Source organism: Pinus tabuliformis, chromosome 6 (assembly GCF_031772625.1).
Source record: "Pinus tabuliformis cultivar Carrire ecotype Pingquan chromosome 6, CPIR1, whole genome shotgun sequence".
Lineage (NCBI taxonomy): Eukaryota > Viridiplantae > Streptophyta > Pinopsida > Pinales > Pinaceae > Pinus > Pinus tabuliformis.
Genome location: NC_142292.1, coordinates 1,870,479,453 through 1,870,492,462, shown reverse-complemented (window position 1 = coordinate 1,870,492,462; position 13,010 = coordinate 1,870,479,453). Strand labels below are relative to the sequence as shown.

Genomic DNA, 13,010 nt, shown 5'->3' with positions numbered 1-13,010 from the left:
ACAGTTTCCAGGCAAACAACTTTGGGTCTAAAACTTCAAGCTTGGGTACTTTGCCCATAACACTCCATTTTGTGGGTTTTCTCCTCATAAGTCAAGTACCCAAGACTTGTGGGAGTCACTGCCAAGCTACACAGTTTTCCACAACCATGTCACGATCAAGCCTAGCATCCATAAACTCAAAGATATGTAATCAAGAAGATAAAACTCAACACTAAACAATCCATCGGACCAACCCCATGGATCCAACAATGAAGTATCATGCCCAACCAAGATGTAGTGTCACCAAGAAAGAATAGAAGATGTGTAAGTCCATCAACATCCCTATAGGCTACCTTCGCAAAGCTTGTCATGTGATGAGAATCACAATTTACCACTCGTGATGTGAGGGGTAACAATACCCACCTTTTTAAATTTGAACACTACTCTTGAATCATCACTTGTGTTGCATAGGTTCACGAACCCAGGGGTGGGGTTCTCGAACCTGTCCGCAAGAAACAGGTGCTGGAATGGGTACCTCTCAAAAGAACCCGAAAGAACCGGTACTTCCCATAAGAACCCAGTATTCAGAGTCTTCGAGCTGGGTTCTTTTGTGTAAACGGGTTCGCTGAACCCCCAAAATGGGTGCGTGAACCCCAAAAACAGATGCGTAAGGGTTTCTTGACGACGTTTTTCCTTTGTCCATAAATCCTTTTCTTCTCACATTTGATGTAGTGGCTTGTCATTGGGTTGAATAAGTTCATGGAAGTTCAAAATTCCAATCAAACAAATGTTAGAGAAATGATTTGGGTATCAGATATCCATATGATATATCAGTTGGGAGATAATCTCCTCCTGCCCAAGAGTAGCTTACAAATAACTTAATAAGTTTAATGCATCCTTAATTAACCAGTTCACTATAATGACATTTTTACAGTTGAAGTTGGATTTTAAAGATTTCCAGGTTAATGCAGCCAGATTGTTGTATCTGAATATGGTAGAATCATACTAGAAGGGTTGTTATGTTATTTTCAGTGCAAACCCTATTCTCAGCCTTCATAGTTTACTGGGATGTAGTTAGTAGGTCCACTAAATATATAAGCTAAAGTGTTGTTCATGAAAGGATTGGTAGAAGGATGACATTATGTTATCTGGAAACATTCTCTGAGGGACTGATAATAATGAATTTCCTGGAGGTCAGCTTCATCTATAGGTATTCTTTGACTGATAGGAATCAAATCATCTTTTCTAGCATGAATATGTCATCCCTGTCATTAACTTTATTATAGACCTTAACAACATTGTGTTTCAACTTAATAACAAAGTGTATGTGTATTTTAAAAGGATTTTAGTCTGCTAGCCAGTGTCATAGATGAGTATCAGATTGTTAGGTTTCAAGTTTCAACTTAAACAATTGTTAACATGCATATTGTTAGGTTTCAACTTAAACAATTGTTAACATGTAAGTTGGAAGATTTCAAAATTTATATATATTATAATCTATAAAATATATAATACATGAAAATTATAATATACCCCCGACGAACCCACGTATCCTATTTCAAAAGGTGAACGCTCCCGTCCCCGCACCTGTCCCCATACCCGTCCCTGAACCCACATTTCCTGGCAAAATAGCTCATCACTCTTAACCCACCAGAACATTGAACCACTCTACTATTGTGTGTTCAAAATGAAAACAATTAACTTGTATTTGCCATATATAGAAAATGCTAATTATAGACATTCCAAAACGCATACTTTCTCCAAATAACGAAAAAAAAGCCGGCAAAGGCTGACCTTGAAGAGATGGAACATCAATCAATCTACAAAAAGAAAGAAGCAAGAAGCAACAAATAGGTTGCCCTGTTCATGTCGCATATAGTTAAAACAGTACCACTAGACTCACTTTTTTTTGCAAGTCTTATTTTGCAGCCCATAGGAAAATGTCCCTTGGCTCCCTGTGGATTGTCCTGCAAGAAAATCCCTAGCCCCAGCAAGAATGTCCCTTGGAGTTTTCTCAATACGCATTCATCCCCATTCATCCCCTAGCAGACATGCCAGAAACAGATGAGCATTTGTTTAGAGAGAATTTTGTGGCCATTAAACAAACAACTTCAGATATTCATAGTCTGGAAAAAGTCCCGATAAAATCGGGATTTATTCCCCAAAACGCGATTTTTTCAAGAAAAGGATTAAATCGGCCGATTTTTTGCCGACTTTTTAAGAAACGAAAAAATCGGGATTAAATCGAAAAAGTCGGGATTAAATCGGGACTTTTTCCAAAAAATCGTGGTAGTTTCTTTAATGATTTTTTTTTCTTTGAAAAAATCGGGATTTTATTGAAAAAATCGGGATTTTATTGAAAAAGTCGGGATTTTATTGAAAAAGTCCGGATTTTTTTAAAAATGAATATTTTTGTATTTTTTTAATTTTGCCGACTTTTTGCCGACTTTTTCGAAAAATTCCCGACTTTGCCGAGTTTTTCAACTTTTGGACCCTTGCCGAATTAATCCCGACTTCGACTTTTTCCACATTGATTCATACACATCTCTTTTCGTGAATTTTATTCAGACACCCCCATTTACAGTGCCGCTCATCTCTTAGTAGTTACAACTTTATGAAATGTGGTGATTATCTCAATCAAGTTAGTGTGCTTGAATGTTTATAAAAATGGATTCAAATTGAAGTATATTATATGAAGTATGCATAAGTTGCTTGTAAAGGACAATAAATGTTAAGCCTTTGACTTCCTCTTCTGTACTCGTGTTCCTTATTTTGCAATGCAAGAATTTATAATATAAAGTTTTGATATCCGAAAAATTTAGAGTATAGAATTAGAGGTGTTTGATAGGTTTTTACCATCTGCGCTCAAATTATTAATCAGGTGTAATCCATTTACTAAATATTGTTTAGTTGAAGCTTTTTTCTTCTTCTTTTACTGCTGTTTGAAAAATTTATGAATGATCTGTTGAAGCTTTTTTCTGCTTCTTTTACCGCTGTTTGAAAAATGTATGAATGATCTGTTGCAGGTTAAACAGGCAGACGAACTGGAAAACATACTAGCGAAAAAGTTTCTTAGATTTTTGTCAATGCGTGCTGAGGCTTTCCAGGTTCTTAGGCGGAAGCCAGTACAGGTAGGAGTACATCTACTCTGTATTTATGATCATAGTAGATGTTCACATGAAAAGCAGTTCAGTTGTTGGAAGCAGCTCTTTCAACATTTTGGCTAGTAGTAAATCATACAGAAAACATATACAGTAAAAATGAAGGAAAAAGATTATCAATTTAGCAACAACCTAAGAAAAACTGCTTTAATTTAAGTTTCAACAGAAATAGTCTTATGTTGACTTGAAAAAGTAATGTAATTAGTTTGCATAGCAAAATGCAGGTTTATATTTGGCTTTACTAAGAAGATTTTGTTGAATCTTCTAGAATAATGCAAAGTAGAAACTGATCTTCTGATCTTGATAATTATTTTCCAGTTATTTTCCAGTTCAGTTATCTTGTATCACACATATCATTAAACAATCACACACGTAAAATCCAACAGTTATGCAATGAATACAGTAGGATCAGAAAGAGACAGCGAAGCACAATAGAGACAACAAAATTACCCTGGGAAAACCCGACCCTGTGAAAAACCCAGCAACTCTTTTTCTCGAGGAGAAATTGTTCTTCAGCAATAAATCCAAGAATTGTAGAAATCTGTGCCACAAATCAAGCCCAAGATACCAGTCAAACCTGGTGAAGTACCAGCTTAGTCAATGCTGGTCAAACCTCCAAATATCATAGAATTTAATGCTGTTCAATGCTGGTCAATGGTCTGAAATTCGGCCCTGATGTCAGCTCGGTCCTGTGGTCAAAGGTCTGCGGTCAACTGTGGTTGGCTGCGGCTCAAATCTGTGGTCAAAGGCTACTTCCTTTTGTGGTCAAACTTGTCCTTTTTCAGTGTCAAGCTCAGTCAAATTTTCAGTCAAACTCAGTAGAATCTCGGTCAAATAGAGCAGGTCAAACTCGGTCAAATGGCAGCTTCTTTATTTTGGTCAACCTTCAGATTTCTTCCTCTTTGACTTCGCACGTGTGGATCAGAAAATAGAAGAATGTGTTGGTCGAATTGGTCCAAATGTGGAGGTCATCTTGTAGTTTTTATATTAGTCAAATGGGTGACTTTTTGACCAAAAGTCACACCCCTTCATGGCACGGCTGACTTGATGATTTGGAGCCTACATGATCTCCAAAAATTATAATTTTAATATTATTTTTCATAATTTTCTTTTGCCAATTTAGTAGGCTTATTTGGCATGCGGAAATACCTCCCGATGCTACAAAAAATCAACACTCCCTCTTAGGGAGGGAGGTATTCTCCTTGTCTGCAATAGATTCTCTTTCAGTTGAAAATCAAATTTCTCTCTCCTTAAGAACAGTTTATGAGCTTGCCATATTGATGCATGTCTATAGATAACTGTTAATTTTTGTAGCTTCGGATTGTTGTAGCCACAAAATTTGGTGGAGAGGCTAGAATACATGAGATCTACATAACCCATAAATCGTTTATGGAAATTCCACTTAGAGATGACTTAATTAGATTATTAACCTATTTTTTAATGTTTCATAAGTCTAAACTTAGAAAACTAGTTAATTAACCAGAATTAATTAAGTCAAGGTGAGAATTCTTTAGAAATTCACACGGATCAACAAAAGATTAATCTGGGCCCTTGGTTAAGATCTAATCTTGGTCGTTGATGTTCCAATAGAAGATTATAAGAAGTCGATGGGCAGATGGAGAACACATTACTGCGGATACCCAGTGATCTGGACAGGTCAATTTTCAAGTGCAAGTGATTTAGCAGGGGAAATCGAGTCAGAGGTTGAGTTACAGGTGGTAGAGGGGTAAAGTAGCAAATTTCTAGAGGAGTTGGAAGAGAAGGCCGAAAATATTCCTCAGGAGGCAGTTCAGGGATTGCGCAGTGCCTAATGATAGGTAGTTCGATTCATCCAGAAGAAGGGTTTGTTTCAACTTCCAGAGGCCGGGAAAATTTCTAAGAAGCTGGAAGAATCACTTCCAGTGGTAGCAACAGGCTAGATGTCACATCAGAGGTAGTTTCTGGGCAGTACAAGTGGGGTCTGCGCAAAAGTAGGGCATAGGGTTCTAGAGCCAGTTTTGAGGCTCAGTTTGTTGCGAGATTGCTTGAGGAGGGTAAATTCCCTCATATATTTTTGGCAGTATTTTTTCTTAGATAGAAATGCTAATTTGGCATCATTTTATTGTACTCAGAATTTCTGCTGTTGCATAAATAATAAAACCCTCAACTGCTGCACTGGTTTTCCCAAGTTGGGTTTTTTTGAGGACAATTGTCCAAAAATAACGGTGTCACAATTCTTGTATGTGTGTGCTAGAATTTCTCAGTTTTCAGTATTTTATTTTCAGAGTATTTTTTATGGTGAAAATCACAGTTACGATTTTATTCATTATTTGTGGTAGCAAATAAACTGCATTATAAAATTTACAGTTAGAAGAATAATTTCTAGTTGCTGCAATAGATGAAATTTTCACATGATATCAAAGCGTGAGTGATTAGCCGGGAAGCTCAGAAGCGGAGAGGGAGTAGTAGGCCAAAATTCTTAGAGGCAACATAGTGCTCAGACAGACAAGCCAAATTGCTGGGGTAGGAATTCAATTTTCAGTTGCAGGGTTGTAGAGAAGTCGAGTTGCCTAGGTTAGTGATTCCATGTGAAAATTCCTAAACTGGAACCCTACTGCAACAACTGATGACATTTCTCTTATTTATTAAATTCCTTTAAACAAATTACTTGCAGTTTCCTACGACAAATATCAAAATACAAGCACTGCAACCTTCACTTAATTTATTTATATGCGAAAACAAGAAACTGAGCAAGAAGGAAAATACAACACAATAATACCGTTATTTTTGGACAAATGTCCCCTGAAAAACCCAATGCAGGAAAACCGGTGTAGCAGATCTAAGGGTTTTATTATTATGTTGTAGTAAATCTGAGTACAGTTCCTTGGATGCTCAAATAGCAATCCGATACAAAGAGAAACTGGACAAAAACAAATAGTGAGATGCTCTCACCATGTCACTAGAAGAATCTGAGTCTGATCATGCTGGACTGGAGCCTCTGTGTGGCCTCTACGCAGAACTGCGTAAGCCTCACGCAGTCTCTGTGTCACCATTACTGGGTATCACATTGCTCCTTCTCTGGACCCTCTACTGGCTAGAAATTCTGAATTTCTGCCGCCCAGTCTCACACCTTGGCTCCCGGCTTTTGAAACTCGATTTCCTCAGCAGGAATTCGATCTCCCTCTAAGGCTTGTGCTCCCACTGCATCAGCTCTGCGTGGGCCAATGTCTATTTCTTTTTGGACGTCGTTCTACCCTCTCCGCCTCATACTCTTTGGCCCAAGAAAACTTCCTTCTTCCGGATACTATCTCTACCCTCAATGCAAGAGATCACTTCGATCACTCCTCTAGTAATTGTTGCGCTGCCCTCTCTAAGAAATTTGTTGAAGTTTCTAAGTAAGTTTACTTAGAAACACTCCTTGCACCTTATCTGATTTATTCCTACCTACTTGTTATTTTACTTAACAAGTTATTTACAATTTAAATACGGAAGATAAACACTAGTGCATGCTCAACATATTACAGATCGACAACTAAAGGAAACATAAATAATCACACCATATGACACCATTATTTTTAGACTAATGTCCCCGGAAAAACCCAATGTGGGAAAACCAGTGCAACTATCTGAGGGTTTTCTTATTAAGCAATATCAGAGTATAATCTGGGTGCCGAAACTGGCCTACCCAACAGAGAATTTCCTTGGCAGTAATACCTCTCAGTTTCTGACAAATCTCCTGGCTGAAACCTCGAATAAACCTTCCAGCAGCTACTCGGCACAAGTCTGCCCCAGAAACCCAAGCGTCAGCCTCTCTCTGGACTGTGTCAACCCCTCTTTGCCCAGTGCTGGCCCTGCGTCACCTCAGATGGGTCTGTGTTAGCCTTAGGAGGCCCTGTGTTAGCCCTCTGGCCCTCTGGCCATCTGCGTCAGCAACGCTGGCCTCTCTGAGGCTTTGTGCAGCTCCCCACTGCCTTTGCGTGAGCCCTGGCTGGCTCTGCGTCACTTTGCCCGGCTACTGCGCTGCTCTCCCGACAATATCTCTGCCTCTCTGTCTCTCTGTACTCAAATGCCCCTCAGCTGCATCTCCCGATCACTAATTCTATCTTTCTTAGCGAACCCCGCTCTAGAGAATAGAATGACTGATCACTCTGGTCTACACTCCAAGTGACCCTCAAGCCTCCTCTTATACTTTTCTCATTGACATATCAACGGCCGAGATTAAGTCCCTAATCAACGGCTAAGATTAGATCTGACTTGATCCATGTCTTTTGGACCATTCTAACACAGTTTCATATTAATCGACATTAATATTTTAATTTCCCTAAGTTTACACTTAGGACCCCATTAAAAATATTAATTTTTTTAATATCTCCTGAACTGTTTAGAATCTGCCCAAATCTATTCTGGGTATTGGAGATCTCATGTGCCCCAATGTCTCCACCAAATTTCGTGGCTAGAGCACATCCGATGCTACCCCAAATCAACACTCCCTCTTACCGAGGACTATGCTCTAGCAATACTCTTCACTGAGTATTACTCTGATCATATGGCATCAGTCCTTGTGCTGATGCTAGGCCTGCTGCTTACTATCATCTGCACTATTGTTACCTGTACTGCTGCCCATGGTTCTGCCACTGCCACTGTTGCATCTGTACGACAGCTCCCTCTACATCCATGCTACTGCTGGTCCTTTCACCCAGCACTGCATCCTCACTGCACCTCCTCTCATCATGTTGCATCGTGTTGCCCACTGTTGCACTGCATCTCAGTTACTGAGAAGTAAGTAACTGATCTCCCAATCTGACCTCTCCATTGGGCTAGGGACACCCACTGATGCTGAAGCTCCCTCTATTGCTAACAAGTGCTCCCTCTTTGACCTCTGCGCTGCTGCAACAACTCCCTGCATCTTGCACTGTTGCACACCTCTCTATGCCATCCTGCACTGGTCCAACACTCCCATGCCTCTCGCACTGTTACAGTCTGCTAGCCTCGCGCTGTCTCAGGACTCCTGCACTGTAGCTCTCTCTGCCGCTCCATCTGCATCCATCTCTACCCGATCCAACCAGTCCTGCTACTCCTCTTCAGGGCTCCCATAGCAAGGTCTAATCCGAGAGGCTGGGTACCTCGAGGATCCTGCCCCTCATCCCCTGTAGTCCACCTGACTACGGCTCGATGTCTCCCCACTTCCGCTCAAGTGGTGCGTGTGCACTCATGGCATAGTCATCGTCTGTCAAAACTTCCTTCTCTGCCCATGCTGTCGCTTCCTTAGTCTCAGAAGACTCTCCCTTACTCTTCTTCCTTGGACATTGGGTCGCATAATGGCCCAACTCCCCACAGTGGAAGCACTTGATCTTGGAGAGATCTTTCTACTTCCATTTTTCTTGCTTTCCCTCAGATGCTAGGGCAACATCTTCCTCCTCCTGGTTGACTTTGATCCCCTTGTTGCTGCTACCCGTCTTCAACTGCGTCTGATCTCTTCCTGACGAAGAGCTGCCCACATCTCATCCCAAGTTGGGAGAGTCCCTCTGCCCAGTATACTCTGGACAAATACATCCCAGACTTCTGAGACAACATTCAGGGTTGTCCTCACCATCAACTCCTGGTCTGGTGTCGCTTCTATAGCAGTCAACTGATCTCGGATCTCATTCAGTCCTCCGAGGTAGGTGTTAATCGCTTCTCCCTTCTTCATCTGATACGACCTTAACTGATTCTCAAGTAGCATTCTTCTCTGCACAGAAGTATGCTGGTGCAATTTTTTGAGAGCCTTCCACATCTTAAATGCCGTTTCCTTCTCGGTTATGTGTGGTACTACATGATCCTTGACCCCGTCCAGTTTATCCTGGACTCTTGCTCTGTGTAGTGCCGTGATGCTCCTCTACTTCCAGACTGCGAAGTTCAACGCTCCGTCCAGTTTATCCTGGACTCTTGCTCTGTGTAGTGCCGTGATGCTCCTCTACTTCCCTCTTGGAAGTTCTCTGTTTGACTCCTCTGAGTCTCTACTTCCTGATTGGAAGTTCTCTTCTAGACTCCCTCTGAGTCCTGATTTCCCTCCTGGAAATCCTTTTGCCGCTGTCGAGATGCCCCTGCTCTAATTGTCTTGTGCCACTACACCACTGATCCAGGTTCCTCGGTTAGAAACCTTCGGTAGCAACCCCTCTGGCCTTGCTCTGTCAGGTACTGTTCTAACTACAATACCTCACCAGCGCCACTCTGCAATATTCCCACAGCCTTCTAAACCCTAACAACCTGAAGGTGAGAGCTCCTAGGCTTTGCGCAATCTCAGCACCAGCAACTCGACCTTCGCAGCCAATTGCGTCAGCCTTCCCAGCTACTGCATGGCTCTGCGTGAGGCTCCCTTTGCCTCCTTAGCTTCTGCACTGCCTCTTCTCGACTCACCCTTGATGACGTAGGCACTGCGTCACCCTTCCCTTGTTGCTGCTCTGCTAGAAACAACTTTTGTCACCTCGGGACAACTGTTTTCTACTGCTATTGCTCCGCTCGGCTGATGTCCTTAGTCCTCTTGTGATCTGCAATCACGCTCTGATACCATGTTGAAGTTTCTAAGTTTACTTAGTTAGAAACCCTCCATGCACTTTATCTGATTTATTCCTACCTACTTGTTATTTTACTTAACAAGTTATTTACAATGTAAATACTGAAAATAAACACTAGTGCATGCTCAACATATTACAGATCAACAACTAAAGGAAACAGAAACAATCACACCATATGACACCATTATTTTTGGACTAATGTCCCCGGAAAAACCCAATGTGGGAAAATCGGTGCAGCTATCTGAGGGTTTTCTTATTAAGCAATATCAAAGTACAATCTGGGTGCCGAAATTGGCCTACCCAACAGAGAATTTCCTTGGCAGTAATACCTCTCAGTTTCTGACAAATCTCTTGGCTAAATCCCCGGATAAACCTTCCGGTAGCTACTCAACACAAATCTGCCCCAGAAACCCCAGCGTCAGCGTCTCTCTGGACTGTGTCAGCCAGTGTTCCACGGGGACGCATCCCCCAGGGTCGGGTGCGCGCACCCCTCGCACCCCACGCACTCGGGACGGGGGGACATCTGGGGAAACGTTTCCCCAGTGTGGGGGACGCAACTCCCCAAAAGGGGGACGCTTTGGCATCCCGCCTCAAAATGGGCTATGCGTCCCCCTTAAATTTTCTTGTAAACAATGATTTATGACAGGGGAAACCTAGTATTTGATCATATTGCCCTACTAATGCTATGTAATTCATGGTAATGTTAAATTCTTAAAGTAAAAGTGACATTCTCCTTTATCTTTCATTTTCATCCTTTTACTTAAATTTTTAACGTTACCATGAAATGACTCAGGGTGTTTAAGTGTGGTTCCGACCTCTTTGGATTTCATATGCGGAAAGTAGAATTTTAGATCTCACTCAAAATCCAGCAGACTTAACAGTTTTTCAGGAATTCAGGATTCAATGTATTGCACTGTTTCCATTGCATTTTGTCATGTACAAGGGTATGGAATTAGTATTTAATCAAGAGCACCAAGCCCTCTGTGTACTTTAGAGTGACTTTTAGACTCATCACTCCACTGTTTTTGAGTTTAGTTATATCAAAATACTATTCTAGTCTTTAGATTTCAATGTCTATTATAGTCTATTTTGCTTAGTACTAATTAGATTCTAGAATGATGAATGATGAATTTTAATTTTAAATCAATTTAGAATCTAGAATGATGAATGATGAATTTAATTTTTAAATCAATGTAGATTCTAGAATGGTGAATAATGAATGAATATGTATCAGAGTATTTCATTATTGAATCTCATGGTCTACGGATGAATCATTTATGTATTAGTAAGGATGATGAGTATGAATCAATGTATTTCATTACTTAATTCAATTATGTACCTATCATTGTATTTATGCTTTCATTATTGAATATTAATTTGAAAAAAAAATATATGTATATATATATATATATATATATATAATTATATACCCCGACGTCGCCCCGTCCCCCCAAAATTTCCCTAAAATTTGAGGGTACTCCCACTGTCCCCCTTGTGTGTCTCCCCGTCCCAGAGTCTTGGTGGAACATTGGCGTCAGCCACTCTCTGCCCAGCGCTGGCCCTGCGTCACCCTGGATGGGTCTGCGTCAGCCTTTGGAGGCCTTGCATCAGCCCTCTTTCCCTCTACGTCAACAACGCTGGCCTCTCTTAGGCTCTGCGCAACTCCCGACTGTCTCTGTGTGGCCCTGCGTGAGCCTTGGCTGGCTCTGCGTCACTCTCGCCGGCTACTGCACTGCTCTTCCGACACTATCTCTACCTCTCTGTCTCTCTGTACTCAAATGCCCTTCAGCTGCATCTCCCGATCACTAATTCTATCTCTCTTAGCAAACTCCACTCTAGAGAATAGAATGGCTGATCAGTCTGGTGTACACTCCAAGTGACCCTCAAGCCTGATCTTATACTTTCCTCATTGACATATCAACGACCGAGATTAAGTCCCTAATCAACGGCTAAGATTAGATCTGACTTGATCCATGTCTTTTGGACCATTCTAACATAGTTTCATATTAATCTACATTAACATTTTAATTTCCCTAAGTTTAGACTTAGGACTCCATTAAAAGTATTAATTATTTTAATATCTCGTGAACTGTTTAGAATCTACCCAAACCTTTTCTGAGTATTGGAGATTTCATGTGCCCCAACCTCTCCACCAAATTTCGTGGCTAGAGCACATTCGATGCTACTCCAAATCAACAAAATTCGATCTTCTTGATCTCTCTCGGTGTGTCTTCCAAATGATCCTCAAGCCTCCTTAAATAATCTTTTCGTTGACATTCAACGACCTAGATTAGAAGCTAATCAATGGCTAAGATCATTTTCTGCTTGATCCTTGTCTTCTTCTAGAAGTTACACCCACAATTAGATTAATACCCATTAATTATTTTAATTTCCTAAGTTTAGACTTAGGAACCCATTAAAATAATTAATTATTTTAATAAAACTGTCTTCGGGTGGAATTTCCCGAAACGCTTTTTATGGGTTCTTTGGAATACATATGCCCAAGCATCCCTGCAAAAGTTGAGACTTAGAGCACATCCGATGCTACCAGAAATCAACACTCCCTCTTAGTGCGGAATGTGCTCTAGCAATGCCTCCCATTGAAGCATCATCTTGACTTCATAACATTGTCCTATGCGCTGCTGATGTCTGATATGCTGTCCACCAACTATTATGCTACTGCTGCAACTATATTGCTGCTGACACTGCCACTCTCAACACTGCATCCATACTACAACTCCCTCTGAATTTTTGCATTCGTACTACAACTCCCTCTGAATTTCTGCATCCGTGCTGCTGCTGGCACTGGCACTGCCAACTGCCCCTGCATTGCAAGTTGTTGCTGCTATTGCACCAACAACGAAAAAACATTGCAAATTACTGAACAAGTGTTCGGAATAGATGCATCTCGATGCTGAAGATCTGACTGCTGCTAGTCCTACGCTATCCCTCTGAAGCCACTGCACTGGTGCTGCTACTGCACTGTGCCTCCCTACATTGCTTTAACTCTGCACTACGCTGCTCAGACTTGGCGCTCTAGCCATTGCATCTGTCGCTCCATGACTCCTTCGCACCATTTGACACTTAGTCCATCCTGCTACCACTGATCTGGGCTCCCGTAGCAAGGTATTGATCTAAGAGGTGGACTCCTCAAGGATTCTACCCATCTGTAGCTCTTTCGAACTAGCGCTCCAAATAAACCCACCTCCATCCTGGAGGTATCTCGTGTCATGGCAAACTCCTCAATCTTCGCAGGTGCAGCCTTCAGATCGTGCTTCTCATCTTTGTCCTTCTTCGAGAGAGGACACTGTGTTGCGTAGTGACCCATTTCACCACA

The 13,010-nt window shown here is 41.4% G+C and overlaps 1 protein-coding gene across 2 annotated transcripts in view; it reads left to right on the top strand.

Moving 5' to 3' along the window:
* LOC149266608 (actin-related protein 2/3 complex subunit 4) overlaps positions 1-13,010 on the top strand; it is a 348,674-nt gene that overhangs the window by 246,650 nt on the left and 89,014 nt on the right. For both annotated transcript variants that reach the window (XM_089397075.1, XM_089397078.1), the window contains exon 6: positions 3,006-3,110. In XM_089397075.1, the coding sequence (XP_089253201.1) occupies positions 3,006-3,110 (105 nt within the window). The remainder of the gene's footprint in view (positions 1-3,005; positions 3,111-13,010) is intronic.